The sequence below is a fragment of the Nymphalis io genome, chromosome 17 (genome assembly GCF_905147045.1).
Source record: "Nymphalis io chromosome 17, ilAglIoxx1.1, whole genome shotgun sequence".
NCBI lineage: Eukaryota > Metazoa > Arthropoda > Insecta > Lepidoptera > Nymphalidae > Nymphalis > Nymphalis io.
In genome coordinates, this window is record NC_065904.1 from 3,166,606 (window position 1) to 3,184,408 (window position 17,803).

A 17,803-nucleotide genomic window follows, 5' to 3' on the forward strand; every position below is an offset into this window, starting at 1 on the left:
TATATAAAATATAGAGGTACCATTTTTAAGTAGGTGCTTACATACCTGTAGATATAATCATAGAGTTTAAGATTAGTCGGCTTATTTAAAACAATATTATTCAGACTTCATTTGAAATAGCATACGATAATTAGGTAGGTACTACGTAGTGAATGCGTTATGGATAGGCAGCTGGCGAGTAAAGCGGCTTATGATTTGCTCATGTTTCAGATAGATAGCGATTAAATGAACAAAATAAAATTCAGATCAAAATAAATTGATTACCTCCTTTTTAAAAATTCGACCACGACCATACAGCGCTACCATGGAGACGCAGTTCTTAATGTTCTTGTGAAGAAATATAAACTAAAATTACTATTTTTTTACTTAATTTTGCATGGGAAAATCTAGTTCATAGATAATTAAAAATATTGTATGTATAACTACATTATAATTTCAAGTTTGATCAATAAAAAAGAATCGAATTTTTACTTTTTTATATTTATACTCGTAATAGTTATTAGATACATTTTACAAAAACATTAAGAGTATTTGGTTTAGTGTATCTTAAAAAGAGACGGTTACTTGACACATTTTTCGGTATATCGAGTTAAATAATAAAGTTTAGAGGCCGTCCAAGGACAGTACGCCAAGCCCTCACAAACGCGTGGATGATGGGTTTTGTCAACAAACAAAAATTGTCATCTACAATTCAATAACTACCGCGTGTCAGATATCACATTAAAGAATTTACTTCCCATAAATATAATAATAGTATCAACTATGCCTACTTTTTATCAAGAGGCTTTAGGCGTAAGAGCAGTCGTAGGAGTAAAGCAAGGGTAGGAACATAGACAATATCTATTTTTTTATAATTTAAGAATTACTTTCAGTGTATGATTCAAATTAACATAAAATATAATATCGTATTAAAGTCAACTTGATCTATCACTTCATATGATATTCATGTAAATGGAAGAAAGTAAAAAAAACATTTAATAACCAAAAATATTTTTTTTATTGTTTACACATTCTCTAAATTAACATTGATTCCTACATTGTTATTCTCAAAAATTTTCCCAAATAATGAACTATACAATTCATTACAACTCTCATCATTCCATTTGACCGATTTTTCTGGAGCCATGTAGCTTACTAATGGATTATGTACGACATATTTAATTTTACGTCCTTTTGTAGCTCTTGTGTCAACTTTCCTTTTCATCTTACTTCTCATTTGCTGTAGCGCTATCCATTGTCGACTGAGCTGAACAGGGTCTGATATATCTGCTGACTTACATTCTATCAATTCTCTGAGTAATTGATGATAAAAATCACTGTCATCAAATATTTCAGGTATATACTCATCATTTTCTTTCCTGTCTCTCGATACGGAACTCATGTCCACTCCATTTTGGTCATTAATCTCTGATTGAGAAGGTTCTTTTTTATATCCGATAATTTCATACTCAGATCTTTTTAACTGAGTTCTATGAATAAGCTTCTCTTTATCAGATAGTATGTAAGATATCTGCTGTAATATTGTGTTTGTGGGGGTATTTTTAATGTTAGCAGCTGTTGCTAATCTTGTTTTCTCATTCCATTTTTGAATTGTAGAATCCCTGAAGGTTTTGAAAACTTTATGAGAAGTTGCGATATCACTCTCATAATCTACAAGCTTACGTTTCTTTTTGGTGCTTTTCTTTTGATTATTTTGTTTTTTGTCTTGAATCACATTTTCCTCTGTGTCTGTGTCAGATGGAATTTCTTCATTATCTGTATCACTTGGAATCTCTTCATCGCTTTCATCCTTAGTTAATTTTTGTTCAGAAATTTGTTTCTTACTTGAAATTGACTTCGTTTCAGGAAAATTACTTAATAATAAATTTTGCAGTACTAGAAATCTGAAATAAAAATTAATGTTTAATGATAACATACTTATTGAATTTTGATCAAATTATATAACATACGTACATACATTAGAGACATGGTAAAAAACAATTTTAAAATAATAAATAAAGATTTTCTTTTAAATTTTAATTATCGATTATAACAATGACGATATACTCACTTGTCTAATACATTAGCTACATTATTTACAGTAACACCCGCTTCATCTGCAAATTCATTAGATGATTTTAACTCATTATATACATCATTCAAAGGCATTCTGTTTGCAGTGTTCATACATCTTTGCAAGTGTATCCTCATCTCTAACAAATTCTCCCATATGAGAAGTTGGTTTCTAACACAAGTGCCTTTCTTTGCTTCTTCAGTGATATTTTGTTTCTTAACATGCTCAAATTCTTCTTTGGCTGGTTCATCCATTTGACTAATGTCGTAGCCTTCACCTCCATCTTCGTCATCATCATCATCATCGTCTTCGTCTTGATTATCAGTTTCATTAGACTCTTCTTCTGAACTTTTATCTAACTGTTTTAAGCTATTTGTAATATTGTAATCATCACTTTCTTCTTCACTATCATCATTCGATGATGCTTTGGCTTTTTTCTCTGAGAAGCTGGTATTATAAGTGTCAGTATCTTCGTTACTAGAATTGCCGTCTTCAGAATTATCTGCATCAATATCTTTCCGTGAAACAATTTGACCTTCATATTTCTTACTAATTTCACTCAACAAATTCACATTTCGTTTCCAAAAATCACTAATTGCAGCTTCGTCTTCACTGTCCGAAGAGGTAAAATCAACACGTGAAATTGTACTGGGTTTTGTATTAAATACATGATCATCTTCGATATCAGCTCGAGGTTTCACAGTTAGTGCATCAGCGATTTTATCAGATAAAATAGATTTTGCAGATTTTTTGTATTTAAATTTCATTTTCGCTACACAAAGTTATTTTATGTTTATTAGTAAATTAACCAAAAAGTTTTAACAACTTTGACATATTACCTTAAAATGTGCTACACATAGAAGCATGAAGCACAGAGTTGCTAGATTGCTATTGGCCTATTTTTTATTACAGATATTAAAAAAAACAAAAGTTAAATGTAAAACCCACTTTGAAGTGTCTTAGAATTAAGAAAATATTAATTATTACTCTCCAAAATTGTTAATATTTAAATTGAAATTATGGTTGAAATGGATAAAATCATACATTTTCGTAAGAAACAAATAATTTGTTCATATTTATTAAAGAATAAAAAAAAATTAAAATATAGCCTTAAAATCTTACCAGTTTGAGCAGAAAAATCTTTCAAAAAAAATATTGTTGGATAATTTGTATTTGTAATTGTATTTAAATTATCAACTTAATATGTTTAATCTGTGATAACGACTGTGTACTGTAGTGGCGGGAAAGAACAATTTGATATTTGACAAATGAATGCATAATAATTCCTAAAACGATTAACGAGTAATAATCATAATATATAAAAACGTTACCAAAATAAATCTGATAAAAATGCCTAGGAGAAAAACAATAGCAAGAACTGTAACTTGGCTTTCCGAAGAAATACCTAATGATCAAAATTTTTCCAATTCCTTTCGCTTTTACCAGTAAATACATAACCATATAGTTTGTAATTATTGTACATATTTACTTTTCGTGACTAACTGTTCCTAATGCCTTTTTAGGAAATTCCAATTTGGAGATATTATTGCTGAAATTGGCGACTTTGTTTTAATATCAAATGCAGACGCGGCTGAGCCAGACACAGAAGGTGGTTGTGATGCCGCAAAGTTACTTGCTTTATATGAAGACCAATCAAATAAGAATGATCCGTTCAGAGCCAAGGTTCAATGGTATTCTAGACCAAGTGATTTACCCAAAGAATGTGACTCTAAAAATATTTTGTTTTATGATAAAGAGGTAATTAGCGATTATAATTAACCAATATTATATTATGTATAATTATGACTAATTTTTTTTTCTTTTTTCTTTTCTCCTAATCTGGCGAAGTCTGGTAAGCCTAAACTATAAATATGTCAATAATATTACATTTCCAAACATATTTAAAATTTTCTTAAATTAATTATCATAGGTTGTAGAAGATAATCGACCATTCGACACAGATGTATCTATAGAAACTATATTTAAAAAGTGTTACATAACATTAACAATTACAAAGGACACAGACAATGTATTAAATGGAGCTCCATTGTACCATTACATTTGTCGATTTAGACTGATGCCTGTTGGTAGAAGGAAGGTTCATATTGAACCTGTACTTGAAGATGAAAGAAAGGCTCTGGAACTTCTGTCTACACCCAGTAAGAATAATGCTACTCAAAAATCAAGAACTCCTAAAACACCAAATAGTTTAATCAAAAGAATGGGTAGAGTTTCAATTTCAGAAAAAAATTGGAGTGTAAGTAAAAATGATGGAACTAAGCTTCTTCTAAAAAGAGCTATTTTGGCTGATAAGAATGAAAAAGAATCACCTAAAATATCCACTCCAAGAAGTTTAAAATTAACACCAGTATTGGACACACCAAGGAGTTCCAAAATACTAAATAAAAAAAATATTCAGGAAATTCTTTCAATGGAATTAAAAGAAAATTCAGATGATGAGTTACCTACTCTCATTATTAGAGAACATATTCCTTCAACTCCAAAAAGAAAAACACCCCAACCTAAAATTAGTAATGAGGCTCCAAAAAAAGTACTTGTGTTTGATGATGATGAAAAAGAAATGTATGCTACTCGATCTGGGAGAGTAACAAGACATCCTATATATCGTGAAGATGAAATATCCCCTGTTAAACGAACACCAAGAAGAACAGCACGTAAAATAAGCTCTGATGGAGAAAGTGAAATTGACTATGAAGACTTACCTAAAACCCCTAAGGTTCCTAGGACTCCCAAAACACCGCGTACTCCTAGGACACCCAAAAGTAGAACTTCTATTGCCAAAACACCTAGAAGTGTTAAAAGGGTATTAACTAGTGCGCTCACACCAACATTACACACAAGGGCACATCCGGTTGATAACATTGATGGTAAAATTTATATTGTTATTGAGCTTTGTAGATAGAAGTGATAGATAGAATATTCTGCACCAGCCTTGTTTTAACAATTGCTATGAGCTAGCCTTTTGCCCAAAATTCTCTGTGTTATTTAAGTAAGAATGTTATTGAAAAAATGCACCAACCCTCATAGCACTATAAATGCTTTTTCTTAAGAGGAGTACTTTTGCCCAATTGTTGAACATTTATGGACAAAAACATATTCAATTTTTTTTTGTATGTTTTCAGAATTTCTGGTGGAAAATAAATCACTTCCAGGCAGAGAAAATCAGATGCATGAAATTCTATCATTTGTTAGAAGTAAGCTCTTGCATGCTGTAAGCGGGTAAGTAATACCTAAACAAAATAAATAAATTCAGCCATTTAATTCTATTCTACTTTAGATACCATCTCTATATAATGGAATTAAGTTAAAGTAAGCTAAAAAATTTGACCTGAGGGAATATAATTTTTTTACATTATATTATAATGTATGTATTATATTGTATTGTAATGTTTTCTAGCTACGCCACTGACTGCATTCATCACCAAACTGTATACATCATCATTTATCACAATACATTTGTTGAGTGTATTTAAGTATCAAACATATGCATTTGCACATATAATTATGTTATTGCTAAATATGTTAGTCCAGCTACTTTTAAAATATGTCTGTCTAGTTAATTATAATTCATTGGTGTCAATATAAAAGCATTTTGAATATAAAAAATGTAATAAATTAATTAAAACATATTCTAGGTGCATGTATATCTCAGGGGTACCAGGAACCGGTAAAACTGCAACTGTCAACTCAGCACTCAAGGTCCTGAAAGAGGAACAAGATCTGCCAGACTTTCAACTTGTTGAAGTTAATGGTATGCGGATAGCTGAACCCAGACAAGCTTATGTACAAATATACAAACAACTCACAGGTAAATCTCCTCATAATATATAACTATGTAAATATAAAGCAACTGCTTGTAAATGTCTGGAAAAAGTGCTCCTCACCTCTTGAGGAAGGCTTTGGGCTTAGTGGAATAGCACCACACTGTTCAAATGTAAACAAATTCTTTTCTAAACCAAGGCGCAATCTTGCAGATCTGAGTCTTCTTATTTCCGTCTTTCATGTCTGTATTTTGGTAATTAAACATATAGATACATCAGACACTACCGGTGAAGCTGACTATTACATAATTTGTTTTTTTGCCTATCCTCAAACCAAACAACTGAGTTTTAATAAATGTAAGAAAAAAAAAAGAGTAATCATTCTTAACCTTGTTATAGGCAAGTCTGTTGTTTGGGAACAAGCATGTTCTCTTCTGGAAAAACGATTCCAAAACCCAGGACCAAGAAGAACACCAACAGTACTTGTTGTTGATGAAGTAAACAACTTTTTTCACTATAATTACCTGAAAAATTATTCGTTTTTCAATAATTAATTAACAAGTTTATAAATTGGTTTTATTACATTATATATTTTTAACCTTTCATATTTTAAACATATGGAAACAACAGAATCCTAATCTCATCGGTTTCAGTTGGATGCACTCTGCAACCGGCGACAAGATGTTCTCTACAGCATTATGGAATGGGCAGCTCATAACACCGCTCTACTCACTGTCCTAGCTGTAGCCAATACCATGGACCTCCCTGAGAGAGCTCTCGCAGCTAGAGTCGCTTCCAGGCTAGGTCTCACTAGACTGACCTTTCCACCCTACACTCATACCCAGCTGCAGTGTATAGTAGCTACAAGGCTGGTTGGCGCTAATGTCACAGCAGATGCTGTGCAGCTTATAGCCAGGTCAGTGGAATATTTGGCTTAGGTATTTATAATATATATTGCCTTCTTAGGCTAAATAAAAACAAATAATTAACTAATCTGAAGTTATTGTAAACTTTGAAACTTGGTATAAATACATCCACTCATCTTTATTCATTAATGGAATCATTAGCTTCCATCTAAATTTATATAAATACCTTAATTATATATTTGTGAATTCTAGGAAAGTAGCAGCAGTATCGGGTGATGCCCGTCGTGCTTTAGCGTTATGTGCACGAGCCTTGGAAATAGCTGGCCCCAACTGCGCCGGATTAAAAGAAGTTCAACAAGCACTGGGCGAAGCTGCCTCTGGCGCTACAGTCAGGGCCATAAGAAACTGTTCCCCTGCTGAAAGGCTTATGTTGCGAGCAGTTGCTGCCGAGGTATATAAGAATATATATTGAAATATAATATAAACATAAATGTCCAATTCTTTTTCATTCTTATATTAGTTTTTTACTTTAAGTATTTTATTGTTTTGCATATGTATTTATAATTAGACAGACAATATATCATAATTTTTAAATTTTTTTTTTTTTTTTATAGAATAGGAAGGCGGACGAGCATATGGGCCACCTGATGGTAAGTGGTCACCAACGCTCTTAGACATTGGCATTGTAAGAAATGTCAACCATCGCTTACATATCCAATGCGCCACCAACCTTGGGAACTAAGATTTTATGTCCCTTGTGCCTGTAATTACACTGGCTCACTCACCCTTCAAACCGGAACACAACAATATCAAGTATTGCTGTTTTGCGGTAGAATATCTGATGAGTGGGTGGTATCTACCCAGACGAGCTTGCACAAAGCCCTACCACCAGTAATGTAGTAAATACCTACCTATATGTTTCATAATATTTGCTAATTGCTATTTTTCAGGTTGAAAGAACAGGTTCAGATGAGACAACTTTATCGCGTGCACTGGCCACTGCCGCTGCTATAGTTGCATTAGATGGTCGTCCGTACCGATCTGCACCCTGCATCAGGGCACCCACACCCTCACAAGCACAAACTATATGTGCTAGACTAGCAGCAATCAAATTATTGTTGATGGAACCAAAACCATCAGAACCAAGATTGTTGCTCAATGTGAGTGCTGATGATGTACATTATGCAACCAAGCATATCATTGTTTGATTAACAGATCTGCATCTTAGATAGTATTATGAAGAAATTTCTTCTTAAAATAAGAATGTCACAATCAGTTTTGTCATAATATTTTAAAAAGCTAGTTGTTAATAAGATTACATGAATTTCTTTAAAATCAACATCTAATGACTCATAAGTAATGTTTTTTTAATGGTGTATTAACAGTTTGAACAATAATAAAAATTACTATTTGAAATTTGTTATATTGTTCTTTATTAAAATAATAATAAAATACATATTTGCACTCATAAATAACTTCATTAATTTCAGAAACAGTATTCTTTAAGCCAATGTTGTATTTTTTTTTCTTTAATGCTCCACTTTTTAAAGTTTGACCTAATTTTAGTGTTAAGAATATTAAATAATAAATTATTTTTTTTACATGGCTTTTTATTATGCATCTCCAACTTGAAGTATTTTAACAAGCGCTTCAATATTGTTATCGCTTACAGCTGTCCTACAAGCTGTTATGACAGCTTTACTATATTTTCCCACTGAAAAAAAATCTCCAAAGTGGTTTCATTTATTTAATATAATAATAAATCTATGGTTTTTTTTTATATAGAAAAGGAAGGTGGACGAGCATATGGGCCACCTGATGGTAAGTGGTCACCAAACGAAGTTATCTGTTTACAATTAGCTCTTAATAAGACACTTCATGATTCATAATTCTTAAATTACCTCTCAGTCTAGCTGCCTGTTGTAATATAGTATGTAGATTTTTGAGTGAGGCTACTGACTGTTCTTGTGTAGCACGACGAATGTGACAACTCATCAATAATTCTTCATTTAACAAAATGACATCTTTGTATCTGCTCAGCATTTCTTTCCTAAAAATTTAAAAGAATACTAAAATTACTTAAACATGATTTATTTCAAAATATTATAAAATATAAATTAATTAAAATATATAAACATACAAATCATAAGATGCTGCATCTTGAGCAGCCGGCAACAAAGCCGTGATCAGTTGAGCCTTTTCTGCTGTTTCTGCTGCTAATCGGTACCTGGTCTCTCCCACTTCAGACACTATATTCATTTCTGATCTCAGTTTTTCTTCAGCTTCTGGAAATCTAGCTAAAGACTAAAATTTAAAATAATAAATATATTCATACCTTTCTAATAGATTCATCAATTAAAAACAACAAATTGATTATAAAAATAAAAAAAGTTTGATGTTTTGAAATTAAAATTACAGTTCACTTAAAGATAGTATAAATTGTGTTAATAGAAATAACATGAGGTAAATAAATTAAACAGGATGTATTTAATATTTATTTAAATTTATTCTTCAATTTTAGAGTATAAAATTATTGGCCATAAAGTTCTACAAAACCAACACATTTAACTGGATTAAAGAAAAACATATTGTTATGTGGTGGTTCACGCTGACTGACAGCTTTCACTACTTCTTGAGCAATTACTCCCCCAACCACTGCAGCTGATCCAGCGACAATTCCAAATACATCAGTTAATAATGCATCACTAATGAATCCAACAGGAATGTTCAGTTCTTTTACAAGCTCATCCCGCATACGTAATAATATCTCAGTATCAGCCTTTCTCTTAGCAGGGTCAGGATTTCTATTGAATTCATCCCTGAATCTTAGGAGAATTTTCATTGCAAAATACGATGGATCACCGCGTCGCAACCGCGAACGCAATTCAGGTTTTGTCCAATCAGCGGATAAAGCGTTTTGTAGAGGGACATAAATAGCTCTACGCTTTACCGTAATAATAACAGTTTCTGATGCATTTTTCTTTGTTTCATCGGGACCTCGTTTTACGGCTTTGTACTGAATTATCTCTTCTGAATACTCGTGGTCGATCAAATCAGCGAACATGTAGCCAAACATGCCCCATACGTCACCGCATAAGAATTTCTTATTACTGTCGCGGCAAATATTGTTTATACGTTCTAGTTGTTCTTGTTTCAAACCAGTAGCGCAAACGATGTCAAAAGTCGTAAAAAAGGCATCAGGCAACTCGTCAATTGCTTTTGTCTCGGAGGTAACGTCAACCATTGGGTTCAAAGCCCTTGCCCGCTGAATAGAACTTTCCGCTCTGTTTTCACCAATTTTATCGGGTGGGGCCAAAAATTGTGAGTATAAGTCAGTTTCTTTAAGTTTTTCATCATCTAATAAGCACACACTCTTTACTCCAGACAATATAATGTTTTTTGCTATTTCGGCACCCAATCCTGATAATCCAATGATTAAAACTTTTGAAGCGCGTAACCTCTTTTGAGATTCCAATCCCCACAATCGGATTTGGCGATCATATTGCTCTGCTTCGGCTTCCGATAGTTCAAGCTCGTTATTTTCAACCATCTTAATACAGTATTTTTATACTTTTTGCTTTATACAATTGCTCGCCGGCTTTAGTACAATTTCGTATTAAATTTTTACCACAGAGTACAAACCACTACGTTTTAATTTTGACATTAAACTTAAAGTTGCTTACCACGCTACAAGACTTCGAGTTGAACTATTGAAATTTTCCCTTAATATGAAATATCAATCGAGTATAGTATTAAGTTTTTTTTTATTTGTACGTAGTTCGTTTCATTATTTTATTACAAATGTAGTAATATATGTAATGTATGTACAGTTTTATTTTTAGAATTTTTATAAGTATTTTATAAGATGATTCATAATAATATTAATTTTTGAATATATCATTTAAAATTATATAGTTTATTAAACTGGAATTATGTTTTATTTAATACCAATTCCAATCGATATTTTATATCAATCTAACATTCGAATCCTGCATATCACAACAAAAAGTCAGTTGTAAGAATTTGAATAATCATGCCAGCACCTCGTTGAATTATTGAGTAAAGTATATTATTATTGTTATGCATATTACGGCCTCTGAAAGTTAATCTAAATAATACCTTAACACTTAAATGTAAAAGCTATTGATTGGCGATTGAGAATGTAGCAAGATCAATAACTTTTATTCTATGTTTTGTACAGCGGGTGTCTTCTTTCGAATATCAGAAAGAGCGAAATCAGTATTTAACTAAATAGCCTTTTTTTCTCGAATGGACTTGTTCCTGTCGACAGCGTCACCGGGTGGGTATCTACTGCTATTACTAACCTAAATAGCCGCTGAGTTACATTTATGAGGCCAAAATCATTTATCTATACAAATTTTATTCTCGTGGTTTTGTAGACTTTGTGGAGGCTCGTCTGGGTGGGTGCCACCCACTCATCAAATATTCTGCCGTTGTTAGTATTGTTGCGTTCCGGTTTAAAGGGTGATTGTTGACGCATTGACGATGTAAACAATAATTCTTATGTCTTACCTCACCAATGTGGGGTAACTATGTGCGGTGGTGACCACTTACCATCAGGTGGCCCATTTGCTCGTCGTCGGTGCATATATATTATTATAACAAGTATTTTAAGGTCCGTTTAGTCTTTATTTCATCAAAATCGGTTGAGTCTATCAAAAGTTTTAAAAATGTACGTATTTTTGTTGTTATAATATATATTGAGGCCCTTAGCCCATAAATGTTGGTGTGCTAAATACATTAATTTCTGAATCGTAGTGTCTAGATTTTTAGTGGAGTGGAGTGACCTTCTGCTACGACTCGGTTGTAATTTTGTCTAATAATCTTATGTTAATATTTTTGTTTTACATTTTATATATTATTATTTTTTACTTTTAAGGTACCATAGTTTAATAAAGTTTGCATTAAATTGTTAAGTTTTAACCTTATTTATAGTTATTTCACTCACAACGAATTTCGTTTTTTTAAATAAAAATATAATATTTACAATCACAAAACTAGAAATAAACTCAAGTAGGTAGATTAAATTAAAATACTGTAGCTAAGCAGCCCTATCGCCTGTTACGTACTGCGTGGCTGTAGTTACTTACTAATACTGTGTCAATACTGTATATATATAACATTACCGTGACAACGACCGAACGACAAGACTTAAAATATATACCCTGCACTCGGGCCGGTGTTATATTTTTTTAAATACCTTTTCTACAACGAAAACCATTGTGACTTATTAATTACTTCATGCATATATAATTACAAACAATAGTGGAACGTACCTGTAAATCAGATAAATTTAGATATATAGCTAAGCTTTGAATTAAGTCGCCAGCTAGTCTAATGTCATGAGTGGTAAACTTTACTTGACCGTCCGCACCAAAATCCATATCTAGTCGAGATCTGTCTCTAAGGCATAAAAAACTAATATGCAGTTCTCTAGTGTCCTCATTTTCTAACTCAATTTCATCATCTAAAAGAAAATTTTGATTGATCCAAATACAAATCCTTTGAACTCTCTCAGTAATACGAAAGCTTACATAGCTATCATTTTTTGTCTTAACTATTGACGGGCTTAACATCGTGTACATGGAAAAGCGTGGTAACTGTTTTGTCAATTCAAAAATATGATATTGTTCACTTTCTGGGTAACCAACAAGAGCCTGAAATATTAATAATAAATAAATAATTGCAAAACAAATAATAAGCAAATAGTAAAGCGATATATGTAGCTGTAACCTTAATATGTACATCAACGGGAACATCTCTAGGTGGCTCTAAAGGCACATACACTAGAGATTTCAGTTGCGTCGAATGAGGATGTCTTGCTAAGGTTTCTCCTGATTCAAAAATACCCTCAGCCAGAACTAGCGCTACACGTACGATTGTGCTATTGTTTGTCGAAATGGCCAACTGAAGACAACTCTAATAAAATAAATGGTCGTTAAGCAAAGATATTTTTATAATAATAATTAATATGAATTCGTATTATGTATTTCACATTTAATTATTTTAACGAATCATGTTAAGTTTCTTGGTTACTTAAAATATTTATTATATTTAGATAAAAAAATTACTTCTTTATAATTGATTACTACTTTTAAAACATAACGTAAGCTATTATTTTTCAATTAAGCTAACTTAGCCGAGATGGCCCAGTGGTAAGAACGCGTGAATCTTAACCGATGGGATGGGTGGGGATCGTGGGTTCAAACCCGGGCAAGCACCACTGAATTTTTATGTACTTAATTTGTGATTATAATTTATCTCGTGCTAGACGGTAAAGCAAAACATCGTGTGGAAACCTGCATGTGTCTAATTTCACTGAAATTCTGCCACATGTCTATTCCACCAACCCGCATTGGAGCAATGTGGTGGAATAAGCTCCAAACCTTCTCCTCAAAAAGAGAGAGGAGGCCTTAGCTCAGCAGTGGGATATTCACAGACTGTTACTAATACTACTACTTCTAAGCTAACTTCGTCGGTATCAGCTGCAACGGCAACTTGTAATTTGGTGTTGGTTGGCATTGCAGATGTAGATCTCTCTAGTTCTTGATTCAAACTTGCAGCATTTGCCTCGTAATGTTGTAACTCGACCATTAATGCCTGTTTTTTATTTAATAACTCTGTAACGGCCATGCGATCTTCTTCGGACGACAACTTATTTGAGGTTGTATTTATTCCCATATTCTCTTGTACAGGAGGATAGCCCAACACTGAAAAACAAGATAGTGTTTACTTTTAATTGTTTTGGAAACCTTAGCTGTGTACGAGATATTACTTACTATTTTAAGCTACGAATAGACATAAAACGAATACAATTTTAACCTTTCTTTTCGATTTTTACCTTCTCCTTTATCAGAAATACAAACAAGATCAGGTACTCCTATGGATCGATAGTCGGCAAGCAACATAGCTGCTGCATTAGATCGCATTTGTACACGTCTCTGAACTCGTCCTGTTCCATCTCGCCAATCTATTCGACCGTTCGCCCAACAACATGCTAGACTATCACCTGACCATTTGAGAGAAACTGCGTTTTGTTTAGACTGAAACCAAATTAAATTGGAAATTGTATATATTCGGTGCTCAAAAATATTTGTATATGAAGTTACCTTGACTCTCCACAATCTAATGCCTTCTTCATATATTCCTATAGTTCCGTTAGCTAATCCATAAGTGAATCTGACGTCACTTATTTGAGACAAACAATAAACGGGTCCAGTTTCAGCAAGTTCCATAATAAATTGATTATTTTTTAATACTTTAATGTAAGAATCTTCACAGCCAATAAGAAGCTAAAAGAACATAATTATATAATTTCAATAAAAAATATAAAATATTATGAACACAGGTATAGAATATCACCTCATTTTCACCATCCTTGTCAAAGTCAAAAGTTATCATCGAGCAAACTTTACCACTTACTACATTCCAAAATAGTTCATTTCCTTCCCAATTAAGTGCAAGTACGGAACTATTACCACCAACAATAACTAGAACTTCGTTATATTTACCAAAATGACCTACTGTAATCACATTCACACAATCCGGAGCTTCTTTGAAAAAGAGGTCTGAGTTATCATGAACATCATATGCTGTAAAAAATAATGAAACTTAAACTAATTACATGACAATCAAAAAGAAAACATTAACAGACATTCCATTTATACCTAATATTTGGGTAGGAGATCCGATGAGTAGCATATCTCGATTACAATCTGGTTTAATTGGTCCAGTGGCTAAGGCAATAACTGCTTGACTAAGATTAAGCTCAGAAACTTCTCCGTGAGCTAAGGATCGTTGGGCACGTCCACTTATGCCACCATGAGGATGATGGATAATGATCTTAATAAAGTGCAAAGATATAAAGTTTATATTTACTTGAATATTGAATAAGAAAGTAAAAAATAAATTATACTAAAAATTATATTCGATACTTTATATTATTAATTATCTAAATACTTATTTAACTTAATAAAATTTTACTTTGTCGTATCCAGCAGATGCAGTAAGGCAGCTATGAGCACCGTCGTATTTTGCGATAGTTACTATTCCAGGCGTTACTTTATGGTTTAATTCTAATTTAAACACAGGTTGCACACTAGAAGACTGCATTTTAAAAATGTAATTGTTTTGTTTATATTCTACGTTTTCTTAACTTTTGTATTGGTATATTAATTGTCATAGCAACTATATCTTAATCGAAAACAAGTTTTTTGCCAAAAAACTGCTGCTTAGTTTGATACTTTTAGCAATGAAAAGACTTGAAATAAAATAAATATAAACATATATATTTAAAGTTTTTTTTCTTCGTCATTCAACAATATTATAAATTCATCATTAATTGCCTTCGTTTAATTAGTGTATGTATCCGATTATTTTTACTTGCACTTTTATTTTTATTTTTACATTCAAACAAAGAAAGATCAAAGATTTTAATACCACTATAAAATCAATATTATTAATTGTATGCTCCTTTTACAATATTTTACTTTTATAATATGATTGATTGTGTCATTTAAAAGTTTTTTTTTATCAGTTACAAATGTATGTTGAAATTGTTTCAACGTTGTACGAAAGACATTATTATTATCATTTGTCAATTTCAGTTTGACAATGACAACTGTCAGAAGACAACTTGACTCCGTCTAATCATCAGTGAAAATTGGCATTACAATACATAAATTCATCAAACAATACAGTTCATTCAAACTGATGTTATGGTTAATAGTTCTTTTAATTTAGCCAAATGGGAAGTGAATTAAATATCGAAACGACAACATCCAGGTTTACCTTTTGTTTAGTTTATGTGCTATTATGATAAAAAAATATATTAACAATTAAAAAAAAATCTCAACTATTGCGCAATTACTGCTATTGTTATTTTATCCTTTTTATTCATCTGGAAAAACTTTTTAACTATTGTTGTTTTTTTGTAGGTTCTTAATACTGTTTTAAAATAATTAGTCTGTAATGTTGGGACTTATTTCACCTTTTTACATTTGGATCCATCATGCTTTACAATTCATACACCATATCATTGTTGTTTCATTGAGGTAATTACGCTTTTTTTGCATGCCAATAGCATAGAATTTTCTAGTTTATAGGTATTTCAAATTGTTACAAAAAAGAAAACTAGAAATATGTGTTTAAACACATGTAACAGACAGATTAATTTGTTACTAATACTAATAAATGAACCTTAATAAAACCATTGTATAACAATTTAAAACATTCATTCATCAGGGTTTTTATTGTTGTTGCGTTATTTAATACAACTAAATCTATCATAATTAAGCTTTTTACTGTTTCAAATGAAGTGAACGACAATTTAAATTTTCTATACTTTCTTCATACTTCGACATTTCCAAATAAATGCCCTTCACATAAAAACATTATATTAAATTTTAATGCAACTACTAACAAATACATTGAAGTGCTTTTTTATGTTATGTACATGGATATATATAATCAAATTACTCATTGAGCTAGGCGCCACCTAATAAACTGCAGATTCCAAGAACCTGGGTTGGGTTGTTTTAAATATTGGGTTTTGCTATAGCAAAAATCTCAGTAGCAGCCAGGGAGTGTTTAAACTTACAGGCCTCAGATAGCACAAAACCATTGGCACTATACCTGAATTGCGGTGCGCTGATTGTCATTCCATTTGCCTTGTGTTTTCGTAGCCAATGTGTTGTGTTTGGTCACATTGATGAAAATCGGCCAGGGGCATGTCAATTTATTATTTTTATATTTTACAGATAATTTGATTGTTTATATTGAATAGAAGCCACCAATGGGATTTGACAAGCAAGTTCTTTGTGTTCTCTAGTGTGTTTTAGTTTTTTATTAACATTTGTTTTCTACAATCACTTAAAAAATAATTTCCATAAATTTAAACTTGTGTTGAGAAGTATTAGATACATTTTTGGCTAATTTCATGCATACAGAATTAATTGTTTGTAACTAATATATGGTTATCTTAATACATACATTGAGTTTGGTAGTTGTATTTGAATTTTTTTAAATCTGTAAATAAAAATAGCTTGATTTTTTTCTATATTAGGTAATTTGTCTAATGAAGAAATTGTTAGTGAAGAAATTATCATAAAATAAACTAATACCTGTTGTCTGAATGTTTCCGTTAGTATGGTGTTTAAGAACATTCATATTTCATGGTTTCAGCTCTTTAAGCAGAACATGGATTGGAAGTATATTTTCCTTTGTGTGGAAGTAAGATTCATTGATTGCAGTCTTTATTGTTTCATTTCTGCTTTTGCTTCTCATTTTATTTTACAATATTTAAAGTTCTTATTTAATAGATACTTCTTAAATGCTTGGCAATTTTGTAATTCATGCATGATATTATATGTGATACCTGTTAAACTGACAATCTTTGCCCAATTTTGCTTGACTGTGAAGCCCATGGAGGCTAAGTTATTATATATATACATAAGGCCAGTCATGTATTTTATTAATGAGATTATAGATGAATCATTAAATTGTTTCGAAATATTTTTAACATAATAATATAATGAGGTCATTTTTTTTAATTATATTCAATTTAAATTACTTTCGCAGTTCCAATTAATCTTAAATTGTGATACTCAAGTCGCACACAATTCACATATAATTTTGTTAAATAATTAAAATATATTTAAACTTCTAGTTTTCGCCCGCGCTTTGCTCACGTTTTAAGGAATATAGCATAGTAAATTGGGGCTCAACCTTGCTTCATGCCCAAGTTCATCAAATTTGGTTCAGTGGTTTTGCCATTAAATCAACAGACAGACAGAATTACTTTCGCAGTTATATTTTAATATATATTAAATTTTAGTGACGTAACGAAATTCGAAAATAAATAATGTAAATTGTCAGGCATTAGTAATGCCTCATTCAATTTTTATTTATCATTATAAATTAATGTTTATAGTAAACAAATCTACTGCCATACTTTTTTTTATAGAATAGGAAGGCGGACGAGGATATGGGCCACCTGATAGTAAGTGGTCACCAAACGCCCTTAGACATTGGTATTGTAAGAAATGTCAACCATCGCTTACATAGCCAATGCGCCACCAACC

General features: G+C 31.7%; 5 protein-coding genes across 12 annotated transcripts in view; 2 read left to right on the forward strand and 3 right to left on the reverse strand.

The window, feature by feature from the left end:
* Positions 1–988: 988 nt before the first annotated feature.
* Positions 989–2,897, reverse strand: LOC126774977 (protein AATF-like). Its single transcript, XM_050496669.1, has 2 exons — positions 2,051–2,897; positions 989–1,883 (listed from the first exon to the last, which is right to left on the reverse strand). The coding sequence occupies exons 1-2, from the start codon at positions 2,818–2,820 to the stop codon at positions 1,004–1,006; spliced, it is 1,650 nt and encodes a 549-aa protein (XP_050352626.1). The 5' UTR covers positions 2,821–2,897; the 3' UTR covers positions 989–1,003.
* Positions 2,898–3,350: 453 nt separating this feature from the next.
* On the forward strand, positions 3,351–8,046 carry LOC126774955 (origin recognition complex subunit 1). Of its 2 annotated transcripts, none has more exons than XM_050496632.1 (9): positions 3,351–3,498; positions 3,577–3,811; positions 4,127–4,941; positions 5,197–5,293; positions 5,710–5,882; positions 6,235–6,332; positions 6,489–6,751; positions 6,954–7,152; positions 7,652–8,046. In XM_050496632.1, the coding sequence occupies exons 2-9, from the start codon at positions 3,633–3,635 to the stop codon at positions 7,907–7,909; spliced, it is 2,082 nt and encodes a 693-aa protein (XP_050352589.1). In that variant the 5' UTR covers positions 3,351–3,498; positions 3,577–3,632; the 3' UTR covers positions 7,910–8,046. The 2 variants fall into 2 exon arrangements, with proteins under 2 accessions (XP_050352589.1, XP_050352588.1); XM_050496631.1 differs by having other exon boundaries at positions 3,352–3,498; positions 3,984–4,941.
* A 252-nt stretch (positions 8,047–8,298) lies between these two features.
* On the reverse strand, positions 8,299–14,960 carry LOC126774959 (Bardet-Biedl syndrome 2 protein homolog). Its single transcript, XM_050496641.1, has 11 exons — positions 14,706–14,960; positions 14,390–14,564; positions 14,085–14,314; positions 13,832–14,014; positions 13,564–13,765; positions 13,194–13,432; positions 12,456–12,641; positions 11,999–12,379; positions 8,842–9,005; positions 8,603–8,751; positions 8,299–8,415 (listed from the first exon to the last, which is right to left on the reverse strand). Exons 1-11 carry the CDS (start codon positions 14,832–14,834, stop codon positions 8,315–8,317), a joined length of 2,139 nt encoding a protein of 712 aa, XP_050352598.1. The 5' UTR covers positions 14,835–14,960; the 3' UTR covers positions 8,299–8,314.
* Positions 9,186–10,360, reverse strand: LOC126775001 (SUMO-activating enzyme subunit 1). The gene has a single exon (XM_050496710.1). The coding sequence runs from the start codon at positions 10,249–10,251 to the stop codon at positions 9,232–9,234; it is 1,020 nt and encodes a 339-aa protein (XP_050352667.1). The 5' UTR covers positions 10,252–10,360; the 3' UTR covers positions 9,186–9,231.
* Positions 14,961–15,362: 402 nt separating the features above from the next.
* Positions 15,363–17,803, forward strand: part of LOC126774991 (1-acylglycerol-3-phosphate O-acyltransferase ABHD5) — a 31,091-nt gene continuing 28,650 nt past the window's right edge. For 2 of the 7 annotated variants that reach the window (XR_007669849.1, XM_050496689.1), the window contains exon 1: positions 16,905–16,952. Coding sequence is in view for 5 of the 7 variants with exons in the window: in XM_050496690.1 (XP_050352647.1) it covers positions 15,469–15,506; positions 16,905–16,952 (86 nt within the window). In the remaining 2 variants the exon portion in view is untranslated. Of the gene's footprint in view, positions 15,507–15,658; positions 15,776–16,480; positions 16,530–16,904; positions 16,953–17,803 lie in introns of those variants that run through there. The other 5 variants (XM_050496692.1, XM_050496694.1, XM_050496690.1 and 2 more) reach the window with 5 other exon arrangements.

What these genes read in the sequence shown, in the direction of transcription:
- LOC126774977 (XM_050496669.1), bottom strand. Translation starts at nt 2,820, where the DNA reads ATGAAATTTAAATACAAAAAATCTGCAAAATCTATTTTATCTGATAAA. An exon ending in GTAGCTAATGTATTAGACAA is followed by an intron (nt 1,884 to 2,050) that starts GTGAGTATATCG and finishes TTTTTATTTCAG; the next exon opens with ATTTCTAGTACTGCAAAATT.
- LOC126774955 (XM_050496631.1), top strand. Translation starts at nt 3,404, where the DNA reads ATGCCTAGGAGAAAAACAATAGCAAGAACTGTAACTTGGCTTTCCGAA. An exon ending in TTTTGTTTTATGATAAAGAG is followed by an intron (nt 3,812 to 3,983) that starts GTAATTAGCGAT and finishes TAATTATCATAG; the next exon opens with GTTGTAGAAGATAATCGACC. An exon ending in CAGTACTTGTTGTTGATGAA is followed by an intron (nt 6,333 to 6,488) that starts GTAAACAACTTT and finishes CATCGGTTTCAG; the next exon opens with TTGGATGCACTCTGCAACCG.
- LOC126775001 (XM_050496710.1), bottom strand. Translation starts at nt 10,251, where the DNA reads ATGGTTGAAAATAACGAGCTTGAACTATCGGAAGCCGAAGCAGAGCAA.
- LOC126774959 (XM_050496641.1), bottom strand. Translation starts at nt 14,834, where the DNA reads ATGCAGTCTTCTAGTGTGCAACCTGTGTTTAAATTAGAATTAAACCAT. An exon ending in ATCTCCTACCCAAATATTAG is followed by an intron (nt 14,315 to 14,389) that starts GTATAAATGGAA and finishes TATTTTTTACAG; the next exon opens with CATATGATGTTCATGATAAC. An exon ending in ACAAGGATGGTGAAAATGAG is followed by an intron (nt 14,015 to 14,084) that starts GTGATATTCTAT and finishes ATGTTCTTTTAG; the next exon opens with CTTCTTATTGGCTGTGAAGA.